This window comes from Dasypus novemcinctus, chromosome 5 (assembly GCF_030445035.2).
Source record: "Dasypus novemcinctus isolate mDasNov1 chromosome 5, mDasNov1.1.hap2, whole genome shotgun sequence".
Lineage (NCBI taxonomy): Eukaryota > Metazoa > Chordata > Mammalia > Cingulata > Dasypodidae > Dasypus > Dasypus novemcinctus.
Genome location: NC_080677.1, coordinates 119,131,263 through 119,153,116, shown reverse-complemented (window position 1 = coordinate 119,153,116; position 21,854 = coordinate 119,131,263). Strand labels below are relative to the sequence as shown.

Below are 21,854 nucleotides of genomic sequence, written 5' to 3'. Positions count from 1 at the left end.
CATCTACAAGTCTCATAACCCTATGAGATAGGGGGGGCAGGCATTATTTCTACTTTATAGATGTGGTGCCTGAGGTTCAGAGAAGTTTAGCACAGTGACCTGAGTTACACAACTGCCTGTTGGTAGAACTAGAGCCAGCTCAGGCAGTCTTCAGAGTCAGGCCTAGCGTAAGTCCACTGCAGGCCTCAGATGTGGGGAGGGGGTCCTCTGAGGGGAGTGGCAGGAGGTCTCCTTCCCCACCCCATGGAATTTTTTTTTATTAGAGAAGTTGAAGGTTTACAGAAAAATCATGCAGAAAACACAGAACTCCCATATAACACCCTTTGATTAACATTTTGCCTTAGTGTGGTACATTTCTTAAAATTCATGAAAGAACATTTTAATAACTGTCTTATTAACTATGGCCCATTGTTGATAATGAGGTTCATTGTTCTGTTGTTCAGCCCTATGTTTTTTACAATTGTTTATTCTAGTAGTATATACATAACCTAAAATTTCTCCTTTTAGCTACCTTCACGTATATATTTCAGTGCTGTTAATTACATTCAGTGTTGTGCTACCATCCATTACCAAAACTTTACAATCAACCAAAACACAATTTAAGCATTAACTTCCCATTCCCTAACCCCACCCCATCCCCTGGTAACCTTTATTGTAGATTCTGACACTATGAGTTTGAGTATTCTAATTACTTCACAAGTGAGGTCATCTGAGGTCATTTGTCCTTCCATGTCTGGCTTATTTCACTCAACATGATGTCTTCAAGGTCCATCCATGTTGTCCCATGGATAAAAACTTCATTCCTTTTTACAACTAAATAATATCTCATTGTATGTGAACTATCTGTTCACATCCCTGCTGTCAATTCTTTTGGGCATACCCTGAGTAGAGGGATTGCTGGTCACGTGGTAATTCTATACCTCACTATCTGAGGAACCACCACACTGTCTTCCACAGCAGCTGCTCCATTTTACATTCCCACCAACAATGAATGAGTGTTCCTACCTCCTCACATCCTCACCAACACTGGTAAGTTTCCATTTTTTCAACAGTAGCCATTCTAGTGGGTATGAAAGGGCATCTCGTTGTGGTTTTCATCTGCAGAGCCCTACTTGCCAGGAATGTAGAGCATCTTCTCAGGATGCCCCCAGTGTGGGTCCCATACTTGCTCAGCGTGGAGCTGCCTACAGGCCAAGAAGAGCAATGGGACGGCTACTCCACCAACCCCACCCCTGCCTGGTGCAGACACTCAGCAGACAGTGGGCATTTCTGGAAAACCAGGTCATCCCTTAAAGAACTGCACATTGGTATTATGAGCATCAGTGAGCACAGGAACCTTCAGGAAAACGTTCCCTGGTCCTGGTTCCCACTTACAGCTGCTCTATCATTGGGTTTTGTGTAGGAAGCAAAGGACATTTTGGAGGCTGGAGCAGTTTTACCTCATCTCCCCTGTACTGCAAGGCCACCCTACGCTCAACTCACCCAGTGTGTGCAGGCTCAGGGAATGTGAGGGATCTCATTTAAACTTGAGCAATTTAAGCAATTAAAGAGTTTATGTGCTATGCCTTCAAAATCAGGCCAGGCCCACTAAAGCCCAGATAGCTGGCCACTGCTATCTCCATGGCAAATAATTAGCTGACACTAGAAAGCAATCTCATCATATACAACCGTTCTTTCAGCATCTGCTATTTGCTCTAAAAAGAGACCAACAGCACACAATCCCTTCTCTCGGGGGGCTTATAATCAGAGAACAGGAGTGGTCAGGTGACAAGAATAGACGAGTCTCAAGACATCACCGCAGCACCGACTCCGCTACTGGGAGGCTAAGTTTTAAGTGCCAGAGGCTTTCGGAAAAGGGAGTGGTCACTGAGGGCTGTCGTCTAGGAGGGCATCCCTGGGAGGTCGAGCTGCGCCTTGAAGGAAGAGAAGGACAAGTCGTTCTTCGTACTACCCACTCTCTAGATTTCAAGCAAGAAAATCCTACGAAAAAGATAAAAGTGTCCAGATAAAGAAATGCGTCCCTTCCCCGGCAGCCCTTCTCCACCGCCGGATCACCAGCGCACAGACACCCTCCCACTCGCTCCCCTCAGAGCTGGCCGGCTGGAAGGGAGCCTGCGTGCCACCCAAGGGGCTTCCCACGGGCCTGTGTTCAAATCCCACCCGCCACTTCCTATTTGTATAATGTGGCGCCAGCTCCTTACTAGTCTGGATCTATTTTCTCAGAAAAAAAACGGGCAGCTAAAAGGCCTCCCTCCTACTCCGGTTTCTCTTCAGATCGTAAAAGTCTTTTATTTTATTTTATTTTTTTAATGTATTTTTATTATAGAAGCTGTAAACTTACAAAACAATCATACATGTGTTGAATTCCCATACAACAGCCCTCTATCAACACACCACACGGTGGTGGAACATTTATTAGGTTATGAGATAATATCACCAGACTCTTACCACCAACCATGGTCCACAGCGTACACGTAGAAGTCTTTTAACAGGCCTCCCGCACATCCTCCAGCTTCACCAATTGCGGGCCCGTGGCTGGGTGCGCGCGCCCTCTAGCCTCCTGCGCGCGCGCCGGGGTTCACGCGCGCCGGGGTAGAGGTGAGCACATTCTCCAGGGCAGGGGAGTGGACTCGAAAGGAAAAGTCTGCCAGGGAAGGTGAGAAGTGGGGACGGAGCGATCCCGTGGGTCCTCCTGGCGCAGGGAAGCGCGAGCTCTGGGGGTTGGAAACGGGACCCCAGGCGTGTGCGTCCTTCCGGCGGCAGCGCAGCGCGTCCACCAAGCAAACCCGGAGGGAAGGGGCCGGGCCGGGGCTGGTTTGAATCCTTCGGAAAGATTTCCAACACGTTAGAAGTCTGGTGTAGTATCATTTTGCCTTGATTTCATGTTTCCTTCCTCAGTAGGGACCAGGTAGGAAAACACTTAAACCATTCGTGCCCTGGGTCGGGTACCTCCTTTGCTAATTGTATCTAGAATTGTTGGTGGTGCAGGGTGAGGAGGGCTAATTTGCCAGTGTGCCTTCAGGCAGCAGACTGGGGATAATTCAATGATAAAATCAGAATCGCAGGGGTCTCTGTGCTCTCACACTGTTTCTTTGCCAAACCCATCTTATGCTGGATTCTTGGCATCTCGACCCACAGAGCAGGGAGAGAGCCCAGCTCCGAAGCTCAGGCCCCGACTCTCCTCGTCCTCACTGCCTTGGGAGCCGGAGCTCGGTAGTTTCTTCATCTGTCACAGGATGCTGGGAAGGCGGTGGACTTTCTGCCACCCCCTGGCGTCGACTGCCACCACACTGAATTCCTTTATCTACTGATGGCACACCCAGTTCCCCCAATGGCTTACCAAAAAAGACAAGCTATGAAACCACATAACACCCATATTTTACTGAGTATCTGGAAGGCACGCACAAAAGTTAACAAAAACCAAGTTGGTCGTTTTGCCTGAAAACTGCCCGTAAAATGACTGAGCGGAACAGAGCAGGGCCTCGTTTCCCTCTGAACTATTTTCTGAAAATGGGCCAGGACCCAAAGGCAGACACGTGGCTCCTGGGCAGACAGCGCACACCTCACCAGCAGGCCGCTGGAGGCCAGAGTGGCCCGGGCTCCCCTGCAGCTTGCTTGGGGCCTCAGGTGCAGGTGAAGTGGCACTTGGAGAGTCTTCAGGCCCAGGGGTACTGCCAGCCCCCCTCCTTCTCCTCAAACAGGCCGAGAGGAGCTAGGACCCGAGCAAACTCTTACCTGACGGAACTGGAACATACCTCTTCTGCGTGGCTTTCTGTGCTGCCCACCCTTACCCAAGGCAGAACGAACCAGCAGCCCCTGAGGCATTCCCAGAGCACCCTAAGTTGCCCTCTGCGCCACTGCGTCGCCCTCAGGGGATAAGACCCTGAGCCCAAGGGCCTGGTGTGGTGACTGGCCCGTGGCAGGTGCTAATGACATTTGTCACATTGAGCTGAATGGTAAAGAAGGATCCAGAATGAAGCACACTTCTGGGACATCTAAGTTAACTCGGAGGCCTAGCAAAATTAAATGGTGCTCTGAGGGGTTGAAATGTTTTTGTCCTCGGTCCTACACACTGCCACACGGCACACCAGAGGATGTGCATCTATGTGGTGCCCCCACAGACTGGCACTCAAGTGGCGTGTGCCTCTCTGCTCCCTGCCCCATAACCGTGACCTTGGAACAAATGCCAGCAGACTTCTCTGGACGGTGGTGATCTCTTTATTCCATTAGTGACCAATACAGCTGCACCGCGGACACAGCACGGGTCCTGCCTGAGGACCCCGGGCAAGGCGAGAGGGGCAGGGCCAGGGGCAGGGCAGAGGCGCCTGCCTCCAGGGCCCCGGGCTAAGCTGGCCAAGGGGAGGGGGAGTCTTCCATCCCTTTCTCCCCCAGCAGTCATGAGAGAAACGACTGGGGAAGGGTGGGCCTGTCTGTGCAGACAGTAGCCCGGTCCGAGTCCTCTACCACCCTTCCTAAAAGCACCAGGATAGCAGTGAGGAAGGAATGTTCCAGGGCTGCGCCAGGAAGGGACTCGCTGGGAGCGCTAAGGGTGGGCTCTGAGCCTGTGTGTGTGGCAGGAACAGCCACCTACGCTACTTAGCAAATGGGGCATAGCTGCTGAGCCACAGGACCCGCCTGGGGCCAGAGGAGACCAGGAGCCAGGGCCTCGGAGCACCAGGGCCAGGGAGCGGGGCCCAGGGGCTGGAGGCCACCCTGCCCACCGCTTGGCCTTGAAGGGGAGCCTCGGGGCGGGCCTGGGGGGGCCGCCTCTGGCCTGACCCCCTCACGTGTAGGCCATCTTGCTGCACACCCAGGGCCGCGTCATCAGACACTCCGTCGACATCAGCCTGGTAGGCTCCACGAAGACGCACTCCCCTGGGCCCGAGATGGAGAACCTGTGACCAGGAAAGAAGAGACCAGGGCGCTCAGGGCCTGGGACACAGGGCCCGTCGGGGACAGCCCGGGGCGGGAAGGGCCTGCAGCCTGCCCCTCCCTCAATTCTTCTCTGGGGCCGCCTTCCGTGATATGGTCCCTCCTGCCAGGACGTTCAGTCCCCAAATGACCTTTCTAGCTGTCCCACCTCCCTGCTCCACGCCCCTACGTTCCGGCCCCGTGGGGGAGGCAGTGCCGTTCTGTCCTGAACACAGCCTGCACTGCCCCTCCCACCCGCGCCTCCTCATCCTCCCAGGGTCAGCTCACCCTCCATGCCCCATGGCACCCAGGTCATCACCCACCTCTGCCCACCCTCCCCCACCCAGCACGGGCCTGCCCCTCGGGGCAACACCCATCACAGCCTCCTGGGACCCTGCCTAGCCTGCCAGCCCCACCGCGGTCAGCTCCTGCACGCTCTGCTCTCGGCTCGCCTGCCGGGCAGTGTGTGCCGTGCCCAGCACACAGCAAGAGCTCGGCGCAGGTGGCTCGAGTTCAGGTCCCTTCACAAATTAGGGGATGGGCCTAAATAGCCCTAGCGCCTCAACAACGGGCACCGTGGTGCCCAAGAATTCACTGAAGTCATTCTTAGACCGGAGGTTTTATTTTTGTGTTTGCAGTATAAAGTCACCCCTTTTGAAGCTTGGGGAGTTTCTCCTCAATCTCATTCGTTCACCCTGATCCTGGGTCACTCAGTACAGGCAAAGGCCACTCTCCCTGTGGAGGCAAGAGCTGGGATCTCACAAGAGAAGGCATCGGAATAATGCCTGTCCCTCAGTTTCCCCCACTGGTGTAGGAGGCAGGAACCCCTCAGGGTCGGAGAAATGGCCCCAAAGGTCCCTGGTTGCCCGGGGGTCAGCAGTCCAGGGACCCTGGCTTCTGGGGAGGAAGGGGGAGGCAGAAGAGAAATTCCAAGACTTCCACAACAGCAATTAAGTATGGATCTGGGAATGGGGCAGGAAAGGGAAAGGGGAAAAGGGAAAAGGAGAGGCAATGAGGACAAAGAGGCGCAAAAAGGAAGAGCACTGGAGACTAGGGAGGAGGAGGACAGGCCCAGCGCTGCCGGCAGGGCCGTCCCTGTGCTCGAGGCTCCAGGGGGCTGACCAGGCCTCCGATGGGAAGGTGGCTATGCCCCACCCACCCCGGCTTCTGGCCACAGGAGAGGGCCTGGGGCTGGCAGGAGCTCTTCCGCCTGGCTGCCCTCCTAGCTCTCGCTCAGAGCTGCTCAGGGGCCAGAATCAGCAAGGTTAGCCGCTGCACCCCCTCCCACCTCCTCGCATCCTGCTCCTTCAGCCCCAGGGTGTGGACTAGAAGCTGAGGTTCTTGTTTCCTTTATGCACTTCCTGGCATCTCCCCAAGCCTCAACTGAGCCCCACACATATAAACTAATACCACCCCCGATGCACAGCACCACCCACGGCCACGGCCACCACGACGGCGAGGCAGCCACTGCCATCACCAGCCACCACCAGCAGCTCCTCCACCACCCCTCCCACCACCGCACGCACTTCTCCACCACGCAGACCATACACTACCACCGCCACACACTGCCAACACCAGTGCACAGTCCCCCCGCAAGGATCTCTCTAGGAAAATGTGGCAGAGAAAGCTCGTGGTGCCCTTTCTTCCGCAGTCACCATTTTTAGGTGGCCCATGGCCGCCCAGAGTAAAGGCTCCATCTCCCACCCTGTCTTGCAGCCAGGTGTGGCCATGGGGCTAAGTTCTGGCCAATGGCATGTGGACTTCCAGGGCACGTCCTCCCACTCTTCTTTCCCCTTCCTACTGGATGGAATGTGGACGTGGTCTTGAACCACCTTGACCATGCAAGCGAGGGTAAGGCAGCATAGATGAGGAGGTAGCAGAAGGAGCCGGTGTCCCTGACACCGTGAAGCTCTGGTGACTAGGTGGAGCAGAGCCATCAAGCCAAGTTAGACTTTTATGGAAGAGAAAGAAAGAAAGCTGTTATCATTATGTGTGTCCCACACTGCTAACCCTGGAGATCAGGAGATGGAGCTACAACAAAACCAAACATTTCTCTCTCTTAGGTGGTTGTGTTCCGGCCTTCCCCAAACTAAGCTCAGTCGCCAGAAGATGAAGACTCAGCTCACGTGTCCGGGTCAAACGGGTCCCCATTGACCCAGTGGAATTCGTCCCCCACTCTGCGCAGGCCAATCCAGGGCTCCCTCCTCGTGAACTTGAACATAAATTCCTGCATCAAGGAAAGAGGGAAAACTGAGTCAGATACGGTCTCCTGACTACTCACGCATCCCAGGACAAACCTCGGCTTGGAAGTGCTGGCTCCCACGAGGTACAGACTGAGGGGACGAGGTTCCGCTGCATCCTGAAAAGGGGGCTCTAGGGTTCCAGAATCCCTGCAGCCACGCTGCTGGAGCTGGCACTCACAGCTGCTCACGTCGACTTCCTACCAGTTCTCTCCAGGAGCCTCTCAGGGCCCAGCGCTCTGGGGTCCACACCCACCCGGCCAAGAAGCCCAGACCAGGGTGAGTCCTCCTAGCTCAGCCCAGTCAGTGCAGGCCAGCACTGCAAGAAGCCTGATCCGGGGCACAATCCATTATCCTGCAGTATGGCGTGTACCTGGGGCAAATTTCAATGCTGGGGTTGGTTGTTGTCTACCTGCAGACTGCCGGGCCTTTCTCTGGGGAATGTATGCTTGGGAATATCACACTGTGTAACAAAGACATGCAGTAGTGAATTTTAGACTATCTGCTATGTTGGTGTGCCACAACACTTATCCTCAATGTCCAAGATGGCTCATAGACTTCTTAATTCAGCTTCTGTTTAGATTTTTGTTGTTAAAACTGTGTGCTAAATGGGATAAGAGATCATGTCCTGATTTGGATTAGTAGAAATTGAAAATGTGTTTTCACATTTCACAAATGTGTTTATAATTTGTAATGCTGACATTTTACAGTAGGGAGCTTAGCTCAGCAAATTAGCCTTGGATTGAAATGATTGGCCTGGACAATGGAAGTGTGACTTGTTCAAGGTTGTCCCTGTGGGGTCTGACTGTACACCCCATCGCTGTGCAGTGTGACTGGCTGTGCTCTGGAAACAATTCACAGGAGGGCTCCAAGTCTTGGGGGCATGGATCTGCTTTAAGAGTCACAGGGTGCCTCCCCGCTGCGCTCACCAGCTCCTTCTGGCTTTGAATCACAGCCAGCACGGCTTCGTGAGTGTGGCAGTACTGCCTGCCCGTGTTCCAGTCTCGCAGTTCCTCAGAAAAGAAGTAGCATTTCCTTCCATAGAGCAGCCAGTCCTCCGGGCAGGGAGCTTCACACTTAATGCAGCCCTTGGAAGCTGCAGGGAAGAGAGAGGGCTGCTCAGCATCCCACAGCACACGCCAGGGCACCACCTGTGCCACAGAACCCTCCTCTGCTTTCCACAGCTGCCCCCACCTGCCTTGACCAGTCATGCGCCTATCTCTCGCAGAAGCAACTCTCAGAAATGCTACTGCGTCTCACAGTACCTGGCAAACACGGGTGAATAAATGAATGAGGAGGGTGAATAAATGAATGGGAGGCTGGGAGGGGTATTACCCAACAGATGGTACTCAGGTCTTCACCAGAAGTGACAACAGGTTAGCCCCTGGATTAAAATCTTCTCTTTCCCCAAACTCCACGAGGCATGGAGCCCCAGAAACTCAGTGACAGGGTTCATGAATTCCAAAAATAGATATTGGATTATGTTTGTGAACTGGTCTATACCTGGGCATGATTAAATTATGATTAGGGCTTTGACTGGGCCACAACAGTAGCCCCGCCCCTTGGTGGGTGGGAACTCACAGATAAAAGACATGGCAAAGGACAGAGTTGGAGTTTTGATGTTAGAATTTGATGCTGGAGTCTTGACCTGGAGCCCTGGGAAGTGAATACACAGAGGAACTTGGTTGTGAGGAAAGAGGAATAAGCCCTGGGAAGAGAGGAACCCAGGAAGCCTGAACCCTGGCAGATGTCAGAAGCCATCTTGCTCCAACACGTGGCAAAAGACTTTGGTGAGGGATGTAGCTTATTCTTTATGACCTGATATATGTAAGCTCCTACCCCAAATAAATATCCTTTATAAAAACCAACCAATTTCTGATATTTTGCATCAGCACCCCTTTGGCTGACAAGTACACTCAGATTTGGAAAGGTCCATGGACCAGAAGCCTCGCTCTCCAGCTCAGGTGGGAACCATCTGCAGGCTCGTGGGCCCACACTCATTAATCACATTCTCAGGAGCTAACAGGGCAGTACATTCCATTGCTGAAAGGCTGGAAAGTTCTTTTCAAATTGTCAGTCTCAATCTGATCTGCTGTGACCTAGACCTACTGGGCCAGGGTATGCCCTCTGGAATGACCCAGAGCAAATCTGTTCTGTCTTCTGCCTCCTACTTGAAGATGGACACCAGCCTCCTCTCCTCCAGGTATAAAGAGATACTGACTCTTCCATGATTCCTTGCAGGGTTTGCCTTCCTGACCCTTCTTCATTGTTCCTGGCTCACTGCTGTGTAACCACATTACCAGCAAAACACTGCCACCAGCACAGAAGGGGACACCTCCGATGCGGTCCCATCATCAGTGACCACAAGAATGCCTTCCACTTGTTGAGGGCTTTTCAGTTTGCAGACTGCTTCCATGAAAACAACCTGTGGATACGTGCAACCTGTGGATAGGTGCGCTTTTCTGGAAAGGAGGCCCAGAGCTTCCATCAGCTTCTGAAAGGAATCGAGCCACCCTCTTAGATTGTTTTACTATGATCTGGTCTCGTGGTTCAGAACATGCACAGTTCTCTTTTAAATCCAAAGGCAGACCCCTTGCTTTATTTCTTCCACATTTATCGGACTTGCTGCTCATCTTTTAGAGTTTTTTAAGGTAAATTTTAACCTTGATTTTTCCCATCTGTCTTATGAAGCACCCTTCTTTGAATTGTGTCAACTGCAAATTTCTTATGCATACTTTTTGTTTTCACACAAGTGATAGTTAAAAATGGAGACCAGGCAGAACCAAGAACAAGACCTATGGCGCTTGTGACCTTGGCAGTGACAGCCAGGCTGGCACAGGGGGTCAACTAACTTGCTCTGGCTTATCTCCTCCACGAGCTGCAAATCTGCTAGGGGAGTGCAGATGATAGTGTGGCCACATTTCAATGACTTTTCCACGGGGATCTCCTAAGAGATCCTGTTATGCTTTACTGAAATCACAGCATGCTATGTCTACAGCATTACCCTGACTTCACAACCTAGCAAAAGGATAAAAGGAAATAGATTTAATTTGTACTAACTGTTCAAGGTGAACCCAAGCTGGCCCCAGTGGTCACCATATCCTTTTCTAAAGGTTCACAAACCACCTGCTTATCGTGCCTCCCCTACAGGAGAGGATTTTGTGGAGGCTGATAATAGTGTCTGTAGGCTTTTCCCCATTCTGAGTTTCTCACCTAGACAAAGACACTGACATCACTAGTGCAAAATCTTAGAAGCCAGAACATACTTTGACTTGAATCTAATAAGAGGAGACACGTTCCCTGTTCATGCAGCCTCACCTATCCTCAGGTGCCATTTCCTCTTTTATTTACTTATTTTTAATCAATCCTATCCTTTCAGTTTCAAATACCCCTTCATGTATTGATCCCTCTGCCTCCTCATCTCTGGGAAACTCCTAGTCTTTCTTCAGGATTCAGCACAAGCATTGCCCCCTCTGGGAAAGCCCCAGACAGTAATATTTCTAATACTACATTTACCCCTTGACAGGGGAGACCATGTCATATTCATCTTTATCTTGGTAGCACTTAGCCAGGGTCTAAGGCAGAGCCCCAAGCCACAGGGACTCAAGAAATGTCTGTAGAATGAATGAATAAATGAATGTGAACTTTAAAAGCCGGTATCCCCAAACCATCTCTACGAGGCACTGCCTGCCTAACCTCCAGATTTGCTCCCAAGTCCTTGCGGCCTTTCTTTAAGTGGTACATCAGTACCACTCTCCACTTCACCTGCAGGGTTCGGTCAAGGGGACTTGTGTAGTTCACAAGTGTGAACACCATATTTTCTGTTTACTTTTCCCCTGTACTTGGAATTCCTAGGACATCCGGAACCTTCTGTTGCCTAATTAAATGTGCCTTTGAGAAGGTGTGAATTGCAGAAACGCTCTGGTGTCCATGCTCACCCAAGATGCTCATCACCACGAGGATGGCAAACAGCAGGACTGCGATGGCCCCCAGCAGGAGACGCGTGGTGGTGTCTGAGGAGAGGAGAAAGGGGGTCAGCACTCGGCCACCCTCGCACCCACCCCCATGCTAATCCCCAGCCCAGCCCCAAGTCCCCATCGTGACGAAGCCTCAGGCTCCTACCTTATTTCTTCTCCAAGCCTGGGAAAGGAGCCCAAGTCGAGGCCGAGGCCGGGGAGCAGGCCCTCGTCTAAACACCTCATCCTCCTCCACACCCTCTCCCTGGCCGAGGGGAGAAGCAAGGGGAAGGGGGAAGCGGGAGGGCAAGCTCCTTCCCCTGGCTGACCCAGAGACAGGAGCAAGGAGCAATCTGCACTGACGCCTTCGGGGCACTGAGAGACACCCTTCTCTCCAATCTCCAACTCGCCCCAGCAGAAGAGGGAACTCCCTTTTCTTCAGAGCCCATAATACAGATTTTCTAATCACTGGAGCACTGGAGTCTGGGTTGAAGCTTCCCTTAAATACCATGAAAAGGGGTTCACTGTGGATTTAATGGTGGGAACAGAACAATAAGGGCAATATTTAGTTTAAGAACCTTTCAGGACTTTCAGAGTACCCATTTACTTTCTAATAAGTATGCTAATTGTAAATGTTTCTTTTCTCATGGGTAATTCTTACTCTATTATTGTCTGAATTTATCTGAGAATGCCATAGGAACAGACCCTCTGAAGGGAGTGCTTAATAAATTATCAGCTCATCCTCTCCCTTCCCCTAGCTTTCCACAGACGGTCAGTTGTCAACTCTTGTGTTTTCTCATTCCCGGTTGCACCCTCTAGGTATCTCCTGCCTAGCCACTTGGCAGAAGCTTCCTGACTCCCCCCCCCCCCCCCCCCCCCCCCCCCCCCGTTCCAGATCATTCCACCCGGATCTGCCAGTGGTAAGGTCGGTGGTTCTCAAGGTGGCCCAGGACCAGCAGCAGCACCACACCTGGGAACTTGTTAGAAAAGCATATTCTGGGGCTCCACCCCAGACCAACTCAATCAGACACTCTGGGGGTGGAGCCGCCTGTGTTTCAACAAGCCCTCCAGGTGATTCTGAGGCCTGCTGGTGGCTCCTGCTGGCAACCACTGTTCAGGAGCACCCTCCCTCGTGGCTACCCACTGACCACCATACCATATACAAACTCCTTTTTGTGGCTGTCAGAGCTTTCCGACCTTTAATCCTCTGCAGCTACCTGGCTGGTACCCAGGTTTTAGCCAGACCCCTTGGCCCACACAGCCCTGTGGGTCTTTTTTTTTTAAAGATTTATTTATTTCTCTCCCCTTCCCCCGCAACCCGGTTGTCTGTTCTCTGTGTCTATTTGCATCTTCTTCTTTGTCCACTTCTGTTGTTGTCAGTGGCACGGGAATCTGTGTTTCTTTTTGTTGCGTCATCTTGTTGTGTCAGCTCTCTGTGTGTGTGGCACCATTCCTGGGCAGGCTGCCCTTTCTTTCGCGCCAAGCGGCTCTTCTTAAGGGGCACAACCTTGCGCATGGGGCTCCCCTACGCGGGGGACACCCCTGCGTGGCAGGGCACTCCTTGCGCGCATCAGCACTGTGCATGAGCCAGCTCCACAGGGGTCAAGGAGGCCCGGGGTTTGAACCACGGACCTCCCATGTGGTAGACAGATGCCCTAACCACTGGGCCAAATCTGCCACCAGCCCTGTGGGTCTTTATGCCAACATCCCACAGCTACCTCTTGAAATCCTCCCACCTCTGACACCATCCGTCCTCTCCAAGAAGGCTTTCCTTGGTCCTCCCTTTTCTATTTTTATTTTTTAGTCAAAGGACTATATGAACATAGTTGAAAATAGTACATCCACAGCCCAGCTCTGCTCCAAAAGTTGCTGGTTACTCATCCAAGATAAGAAACTGAGAGGAAGTATCTAGAAACTTTTTTTAGCAATTCCACATTACGGTGACATCCAAGTGCATGAAAATGTTTCTAGTGATTCATTTGTATTGTATTTCACAAAAATATCCATCCACAGAGGACTGGGAAAAGATGCCTGGTCCTTCATCAAGAATAGTTTGGAAAGTATGATTTTAAGAATCAAGAAACTATACAAGTCTTCACAAGGGGAAACATTGCCCTTTCCCAGAGGCAACCAGTTTGAATTCTTTTAACTGATTCTTTTGGCATTTACTTCCAAATCCCAACATGTCATTTGTGAGTTAATATTTCTTGACCTTGCCATTTTAGATATCATTTATTGACTTTGCGCTATGATGATGATTTAGTTCCCTCTGCATTACCATGCCGCCCTGACCACTTACACCCTTCCAGCAACTCCTACAGTCATATCACAGTTTCAGTTAGATTGATAATTTGATGTTATATTCTTATGACCAATGTAAATGATAATCCCAATGAAGCTATGCAATGCACTATGATTACTTCCTTCCTTCACAACTTTTTGTGTCCTTTCAATTAATCACAGTCTTGTTTACCCTTTGCTTAGTCTTCTATGTGCTTATCAGTATTTCAACCCCAAATCTTCTCTAAGATGGTGAGACTAAATCGGGAATTCTCTCTCACCTTCTTGAAGAAGTGTGCCTTGGATCCTTCTGACCTGCTCCAGTCTGGACTGGTTGCCTTCTAAGCCCAGCTGTCTCCCTGGGCTTTCCTTTCACCATTGGCCTGGGGATTTTCTCTGCCTCCCTCCTGTGTTGGCACTCCTGTTCCTTCTATCTTATGTCTTCCTTCCTCTTTCTTGGTTTACTCCATCATTTTGGTGGGACACATCTTCCAGTGGCTGCCTGAGAAAGGGTATAGCAGAAACACTGCACTACACAACTCCAGGGAGCAAGACTTCACAATGTGTTCTGTGGTGAATAGTACCTCCTGGAGCAGAAAGAATACAATGTGAATGGTGCCCCCTGGAGTTGTGCAACTTAGAGGCCCAACTAGTATAGTATAGGCTGGAAATAATACTCAGAATTTTGAAGGCATTATTCTACTGCCCTCTATCTCCCAGTTGTTTCTGAAAAGTCTAAAACCATTCTCATCCATGATCCTTTTAATATGAACTCCTTAATTCTTTTCTCTCTCTCTGGAAGCTTTTAGAATCTTTTCTTTATCCCAGTGTTTTGAAATTTCAACATGTCATGCCTAATTTGGGTCTATTTTCATCCATTATACTAAGCAATCGATAGGCTTTTCAGTCTGGAAACTCATGGCCTTCAGTTCCAGGAAATTTTCTTTAATTATATCACTGATGATGTCCTTGCCTCCATTTTCTCTATTCTTTTTCTGGAGATGATTATTGTTCAAATGTTGGGCCTCTTGAATTGATCCTCCAATTTTCTCAACTTTTTTTTCCCTCTTATTTGTTATTTCTTTTTCTTTTTGTTCTATTTACTGGAAAATTTTCTTAACTTCATCTTCCTACTTTTGTATTGAAGTTTACATTTATGCTATTATTTTTAATTTCCAAGGTTTTTTTTCATTGTTGTTGTTGCTGCTGTTCTCCAAATACCCCCTTTTACCACTGAACTCCCTTTTAAAGCATCCTATTCTGTTTTAATGATGCAATTCTTTCCCCATCCCTCTGAAGATATAACTAATAGGGTTTTGGGGGGAGTAGGAGGAGGATAGGTGTGGGAAGAAAGTGTTTTTCTCCCTATGGTCTCTGTTTCCTCCAAGCTGCTTTTTTTCTGATTATTTGTTTTGGTCTCTAGCTTCGATGTCAGAGGTTTTTCTCAGATGTCTGGTGATCCTTGGCTATTTCTTCACTATTAAGGTGGAAGACAAAAGAATTCACTGGAGCCTTTGAGCCTGTGAATGGAATTTATTAACTGTGGGGTTCATGAGATATTGCTCTCATTAGGTTGATCCTTGGGGCTCCCCAAATGTTAATCTCTTTAGGTCTTTCCTCAGGCAAATCAGAGACCCTGGAGAAGGCTCTTTTACTCTTCACCTGGAGGGTACAGATTCAGCTGGGGTAAGAGGCTGGGGAACTGTTGTCCGCAAAAATACTGACTTAATTGCTCTCAAATGTACTGGTGTCTAGAAGCTCTTTCTCTTGAGATACTTAACCTCAGATTCCTGCTAGGACTGGAGAAAGGCAGTTGGAAAGGGCAGAATAGGAAAGAAGACTTAGAGATCTAAATCCTTTCTGAAAGAAATGTTTAATCGGTCCTCCTCTTTCAGCCCCCTCTTCACTCACTGCCTGCAATAAGTGATGCCACCAATCTCTGTGCCTTGGGGGTCCTCCCATGTGACTCGGGTTGCTTCTCTGCTTTCTGAACATTGTCAGGTCAGCAAAGTCAGTTACCACTCATCCAATTTGCTTCCTGGTTCCCAAAACTATGTTGCTATAGTCTTCTCTCATGTTCTTTTTGTCCTTATGAACTTTTTTTTTTTAAATCCTTTACTGATATATTAATGGGGTTCAAAAGGGAGAGAGAATAAATGCTTGCATTCAATCTGCCATCTTTACCTGGAATTCCAACATTTGGAGTCCTTTCTATAAAGAAGGTCTATACTGGCAAGTAACTAGAAGTCCAGAAACAAGATGGTTTCAGGCACAGGAAGAACAGAGGTTCGAGCCTGCCCTTAAGGTCTCTTCTTTCTCCGCTTTTCTGTCCCCAATGCCAACTTCATCAGAAGGCTGATTCCCCTTGAGCTGCATGATGCCTGCCTGTGATAAACATGGCTAAAACATTCTTCCTCTTTCTTCTTTATATACCTATCAGTCGTCTTCTATAATCGTAATACTATATAACTTTTCTGCACTGGGGATAAGAGCATGGCTCTGAAACCATTCACCTGGGTTCAAGTCTCAGCTCTGTCACTGTCTACATATATACCCACAGCAAATTTTCTTAGCCTCTATTTTGCTTCATTTCACTCATCTTTAAAATGAAGTAATAATACTATCTGCCTCTTAGGATTTTATGAGAATGTAATGTATAGTGCTTAGAACAGTACCTGGCGTGGTAAGCTCTATTTAAGTGTTTGCTATTGCCATCATTATGACCATTATTATTAAGCTATTATCCTTTAGGATGAGGACTGTGTTTTACTCACTTTTGAATTCCCTATAATAGGGCTCATTAATGCCTTGCATGTTACAAAGCATCCACTGGTACTCAAAAAATATGAGGGGAATTTAGCAACACTGAATGACAATATCCTTGGTCAGCCTTAAACACCCTGAATTTGTGGGAAAAACCATGTGGATACATGCCTGTCCTTTGGAGAAAGGGGAAGCTGAACATTGGCCCCCAACATAGGAGAACTGAGGAGCCTCTTCATTTTTTCACAGGGATAGTTTTTCTATACACTGTGTTTTAATTTGCTAATGGTTACCAAGCACTATATCAGAAATGGGTTGGCTTTACAATGGGGATTTATTAACTTAAAAGCTTACAGTTCTGAGGCTGTGAAAGTGTCCAAATTAAGGCATCATCAGGAGATGATTTCTCCTTGAGCTGCAGCTGTGGGTGATCAGGGACATGGCAGCATCTGCTCGTCTCTCCTCTCTCTCCAGCCCCACTGCCTTCAGCTTCTGTGTTCCACTCTGTCACTGCAGCCTTTCTCTATATCTGTGACTTTTTATTCCTCCACTTATAAAGGACTCCAGTAAGAGGACTAAGATCTACCCTGGGCCATGCAATCTAACCAATGCCCTTAACTGAAGTAATTTAATCAAAACGTTCTCCCTACAGTAGGTTTAACTGACAAGAATGGATTAGCTTTAAGAACAGGATTTTCTGGGGGTCCACAAAAGACTCAAACTACCACCCACTGCATGTTGACAGAGAAAACTCATGCTAGGGAGTCCCCACTCACTGTTCACCATCAGCACTCACAGAGCACAGCCATGGGGCTGGATAATCCAAACAATGTCAAACTCGACAATCATTCCTTCTTTTCAATGGCCCGTATTAGATGGAGTTTAAGGGTACAGTTTATTTATATTTATAAATGTGTATGATTTAGCCTAATATTAGAAGGAACTGGAAAAAAAAAAAAACTACGACTCTTAAGCCCAGACAAACTTTCCAATAACCTCCTACTCACAGCCCCAAAAGGCTCACAGGTGATATTTCTAAGTCATCAGGGGCACAGCCTGGCAAGCATAATCTTGACTGCTAAAAATTACCAAATGCAGAGTTTGGTAATTTTTGAAATTTTTAGGAGGCTTTGCTAAATGCATGCGGTTTTGATCAGGAAGTTGTGGGTTTATGCCTAATCAAGAAACTTTCAACATTAAAAATTCAGAATCGGTAAGTATGAAAAAATCTATAGCCTGAGATATGCAGAATCACTCTATCCCCCCTACCTTCTCTCCACTCCCACCCTCAATGCCAAAAATATCCCCATAGTAAATCACCTCCAGTCTTCCCAGAACCCAGATGAGCACTCTGGGTCACCTTTTCCAGCCTCTTACCTAAAGCTGGAGGTGGAAGGAAACGTTAATATCTACAGAGAGAGAAGAATTGGTCAAGGAGAATGTCAGTTTGGCTTTCTATTTATAAAGCTAAGTGTTCATTTAAGAAAAGTCTTAAAGACTAGGCTGTAATTCCAGCTTTATGATTTCAGCAGCTCTCCAATTCACTCAACCTGTGAAGAGGAGGGAAAAAAAGGCTCTCCTGGTGGTGGCAGGGTCCTCTGTGAATCAAGAGGAGAAGAACGTGCCATCTACATTTGAAGTACAAACTGATTATCTCCAATTAGCCCCACCAAGCCTGATGTCCTTGGTTAGCACGGGAAAGCCTACAAGTTTTCTGCACCAGAGGAATCTTCGTGGAAAATCCCACTTCATATATTAGCAACCAAGGTATGTCTTTGTACAAGATAACTAGCCTCTCTGAATCTCACTTCCTCACCTATAAAATAGATAGAACTCTCACCAACCCGCTGGACGGTAGATGGAACAATTAAATCAGAAAACTACTGTAGAAGCCCTCAGCACACGGCAGGTGTTCAATAAATGCTTGGTACATAGGAATAAGGGAGCAGAGGCCCCTCTGTGGGAGCTCCTCGGAGTGATCAAGCCAGGTTGTCTCCTGTTTCTCTCATGACAGGTGCTTAGCTAAGCAGGGGCTGCAAAAACCCTTGGTCCCAAAAGTGACAGATCCCTCATCTCCTCCCCAGTACTTCTCAGTGTCCGTGGACTGGCTAATTACGTGGACTCCAGTAAGAAGCAGACTCAAGATAGGCAGAGCAGAAGGCAAGGATTTCAACTAAGCAGTCAGTCGCCCCTGTTCCCTAGGCCCCCCAGCAGGGCTGCAGGGGGTCAAGGAGCTGGGAGGAGAGCTACAGCCCACAGCTCACAGCCTTTGCCTGTGTAGCCCTGAGAGGTAGATACTACTACCTGACTCAGCAGATGAGAAAACCAAGGCTCAAACATGGTCAAAAACCTGCTCAGCTGTGGTGGTAGAAGGATGTGACTTAGGTTTATGAGACTCAAACCCCATGCTCTCTGCACCACACCAGGCAGGCTCAGCTCCATCCTGTGATTTCTGCAAAGGCAGAAAGTTCCCAGTGCCTAAAACTGTGCCTGGACATCGTAGGCACTCAATAAATGTTTGATGAATGAATGTGAAAGGCCAAAGCCTGGGCTGGCAAGACAGCAACCCAATGAGGACCAGTCCTGATTCACAAGTTCCCCTTTCCTGATGCGAGGGGGTGCTGGGGAGGGGAGAGGGAGCCACAGGGGATGGGCAGAGGGGAAGCCCCTAGCCAGGATCTCAGACTCCAGACCCTGGAACTCCTTTGGACAAAAAGCCTATAGGCTGGAAATTCTGAGCCTCCAAAGACCACAGGCTATGAAAGGTGGGAGACAGAGGAAAGAGGGTGAGGAAGCCAGAGGTGGCCTGGATCACAGAGTAAAGCCAGGCAGGGAGCCACACCAAGACAGGTAAAACAAGGCTGGGCCACAGGGAGGCACTAAGCATGGGGGCAAGCTAACTGCAGGGGCTGGATGATCCAGTGTCCCGAAAGAGTCCTGGGTCATCTTCCCGCTCATTGTGCAACCTCGCCTTCCAGCCTAACTGGCAGGTGGTCGGCCCAGCCAAAGTTGGGAATAGGAAGCACAAGGAGGCCAAAGTCAGGGCGGGAGGCAGAACGGGAACCAGCAGCAGGAGGCAATGAAAGAAGCCACACCTCCCCTGAAATGACTTCTTTATAGTCCCTCAGAAACGCTTGCAAATGAAGGAATGAGCAAATTACAGGCAAGAGAAGGTGGGCCAGGAGTGAGAAACTTCAAGAAATAACTTTGAGGTGAGCGATGTAGCTCAGTGGTGGAACACCTGCTTCCCATGTACGAGGTCCTGGGTTCAATCCCCCGTACCTCCTTAAAAAAAGAAAAACTTTGGTTGAAACTAAGCATGGGGTCGCAGGGCAACTCCAGCAATAAACCTAGAGAGGCCTGTCCAAGAGAGGGCTTTCATCCACCTTTATCCAACCCAGCTTTTCTCAACCCAAAGTCCTGCAACAGCCCTTCTGCTCCTTGGTCCATCTTTGCCTCCTCTGTCCCTAATCACCACCTCAGCCTTCCTGCTCTTCCAGGGTCTGCACAGCTGCACCCCAGACGGTCCACATCCCCTGGCCCACCAGCCATGGGGCTAAGAGCCAGCACCTTCTCCTCCTCTGCAGCCCCACCCAGCTGCCTGGGTGTGGGTGCTGCTCATGCACCCACACAGAACCCCCTCCTCCCTAACTTCCAGCCTTGGTCCAACTGCACTAGGTCATGCCACTGAGGCCCCAGTTTTCTGAGGGCAACCCCCCTGACTCATCCTATGCTTAAAACCCTCAACAGCCCATTCAGAACAAACTCCACATTCCTTGGCAAGGCCTGGCTGGCTCTTTGCCATCTGGGCCCTCCAGACTCATCTCCACTCACTCCCACCCCACCCCGCATACTGGTACTCTATATAGAGTTCAGGTCCCCACGTGGGACATGCTTGCTCCGGCCACCTGGCCCCTGAATCTGTTGCCGCTTCAGCCTGGCACACCCTTCCCTCTCCTCTTGGCACCTCCTAGGAGGAAGCCCTCCTTTTCTGACACACCCTCCCCAGGGTTGAGTGATCCTGACTTTGAACTTCCCCAGTTCATGCTGTCTAGGTCGTCAGCCCTTGGATCTGGGGTTCAGGAGCACCCTGAGAAGGGTCCTGAGGGCCTGTCTTCTCTCCTTTCAACTCCAGCACCTCCCACGGCAGCCCACTCTGCACATCACTGGGAGACCAACACACGTTTCCTAGAACTCATGAACTTGAAATCTATTTCCCGCTGTGGCTACTGCCCCCTGGACCAGCCAGGGGTCACTCCCTCTGCCAGTCTGACAGGACCGGGTAAGTGAGACCCAGGACCCTGCAAAGAAGAGCCTCTTGTGATTCTCTGCCTCTCCCCTCCCCACAGGGCCCCATCACCTCCAGGCGCCTTCACCCGTCCCTCTCAAAGGGTAGTCCCACCATCTCTGAGGTCTGCAGCTTTTGTTACTTTACCCAAAGCATTTTCCACTGCCACAGGTTCAGGCAACCCTCTCAACAACCCCGTCAGGCTGGTCTCAGTAACTATCCCTCTTACCCATGGGGAAACTGAGGCTCGTAGCACATAGTCTGCTCCAAGGTCAAAGAGGTACAGTCAAGGCTGTACTCATAGGTAACCCCAGACGCTCCCTTGCCTCCCTCTCAACGGGGCATCTGATTACCCCGAAATCAGTCCTCCAGGTTCCTAAACTGCGCTCCTTGCCCTCCCCTCCGGGAGACTAGCCAAGGTGACTAGGACCCGCCTCCCGGGCCGGCCGCCCCCGGGGACTCCGGGTCCGCGGGTGGGAGGTGAGAAAGACGGGCGAGGTGGGACCGAGTCCCGCCGCTCCGCGCTTACCCTCCAAGGCCGCTTTCCAGCTGGTGCTGCCCTCGTAGCCCGACCCCGATCGTCGCAGCAGCACCTCGGGGCCGCGGGCCTCGGCCTCCCCGGGCGAGCGTGGCCTGGGCGCGGCGGGGGCGGGCGCGGGGCGGGCGACCGGGGGCGGCGGGGGCCTGGCCCGCGCGGGGGGCTCCCGGGCCGGCTCCATGTCCGGCGCTCCGCCGCGCCGCGCCCGTACTCCCACCCCGGGGTGCGGGGCCCAGCCCGACGCGCACCCGGCGCTCGGCGCTTCCTGCGAGCCCCCCAGGCCGGCCTCGGGGTGGGCGAGGGTCGCGGCTGGAGCAGGCGGGGGCTGAGTCCGGCTTCCCCTGCCGGATTCGCCTCACCCGGTCGCCGCCGCCGCCGCCGCAGCCTCGCCGCCGCCAGCGTGCGCGCTGCGCCCTCCTGCCCAAGCCGCAGCCTCCGCGCAGCCTTCGCACGCGGGGGAGGAGCGGGAGGAGGCGCGCGGGCATCCGCGGGTGGTGCGGGGGGATGGCAAGAGGGAGGAGGCGCGGAGGAGCGGTGACAGCTCTGGTCTCCAATCAAGCCACCCGGGGACAGGAGGCGAGATGCTGCAGAGCGAGGTCTGCAGCCAGCAGACCTGAGTTCTAATCCCGCTGCCCCTTTCCAGCCTCCTGCTTGCCCATCTATCAACGTGGGAATAAGATTTACCGGGATCGTGCAATGAGTTTCAAGCAAAAGAGTGGCTTTCCTCTGGTCTGCCCTGGAGCCAGGGCTGAGGGATGGGGACTCTAACTTGGCCTCCAGACTCTTGACAGATGAAACGTTGGAAACAGTGGAGAACAAAGAAAGCAAAGGTCTAAGGGTACAAGTTTGGGGAAACAGTTCAGATTCCATTTACTTTT

The 21,854-nt window shown here is 50.7% G+C and overlaps 1 protein-coding gene across 1 annotated transcript; it reads right to left on the bottom strand.

Annotated features, from left to right (window-relative positions):
* Positions 1–3,939: 3,939 nt before the first annotated feature.
* On the bottom strand, positions 3,940–21,367 carry CLEC2L (C-type lectin domain family 2 member L). Its single transcript, XM_058297454.2, has 5 exons — positions 20,968–21,367; positions 11,090–11,164; positions 8,081–8,247; positions 7,038–7,138; positions 3,940–4,895 (listed from the first exon to the last, which is right to left on the bottom strand). Exons 1-5 carry the CDS (start codon positions 21,155–21,157, stop codon positions 4,784–4,786), a joined length of 645 nt encoding a protein of 214 aa, XP_058153437.1. The 5' UTR covers positions 21,158–21,367; the 3' UTR covers positions 3,940–4,783.
* Positions 21,368–21,854: the final 487 nt, after the last annotated feature.

Excerpts from the sequence above, each read along its gene's own strand:
- CLEC2L (XM_058297454.2), bottom strand. The coding sequence starts at position 21,157 with ATGGAGCCGGCCCGGGAGCCCCCCGCGCGGGCCAGGCCCCCGCCGCCC. Across the intron at positions 8,248-11,089 it reads CGTGGTGATGAGCATCTTGG|CTTCCAAGGGCTGCATTAAG; the intron begins GTGAGCATGGAC and ends TCTTCCCTGCAG. Across the intron at positions 7,139-8,080 it reads TTCAAAGCCAGAAGGAGCTG|GAATTTATGTTCAAGTTCAC; the intron begins GTGAGCGCAGCG and ends TCCTTGATGCAG.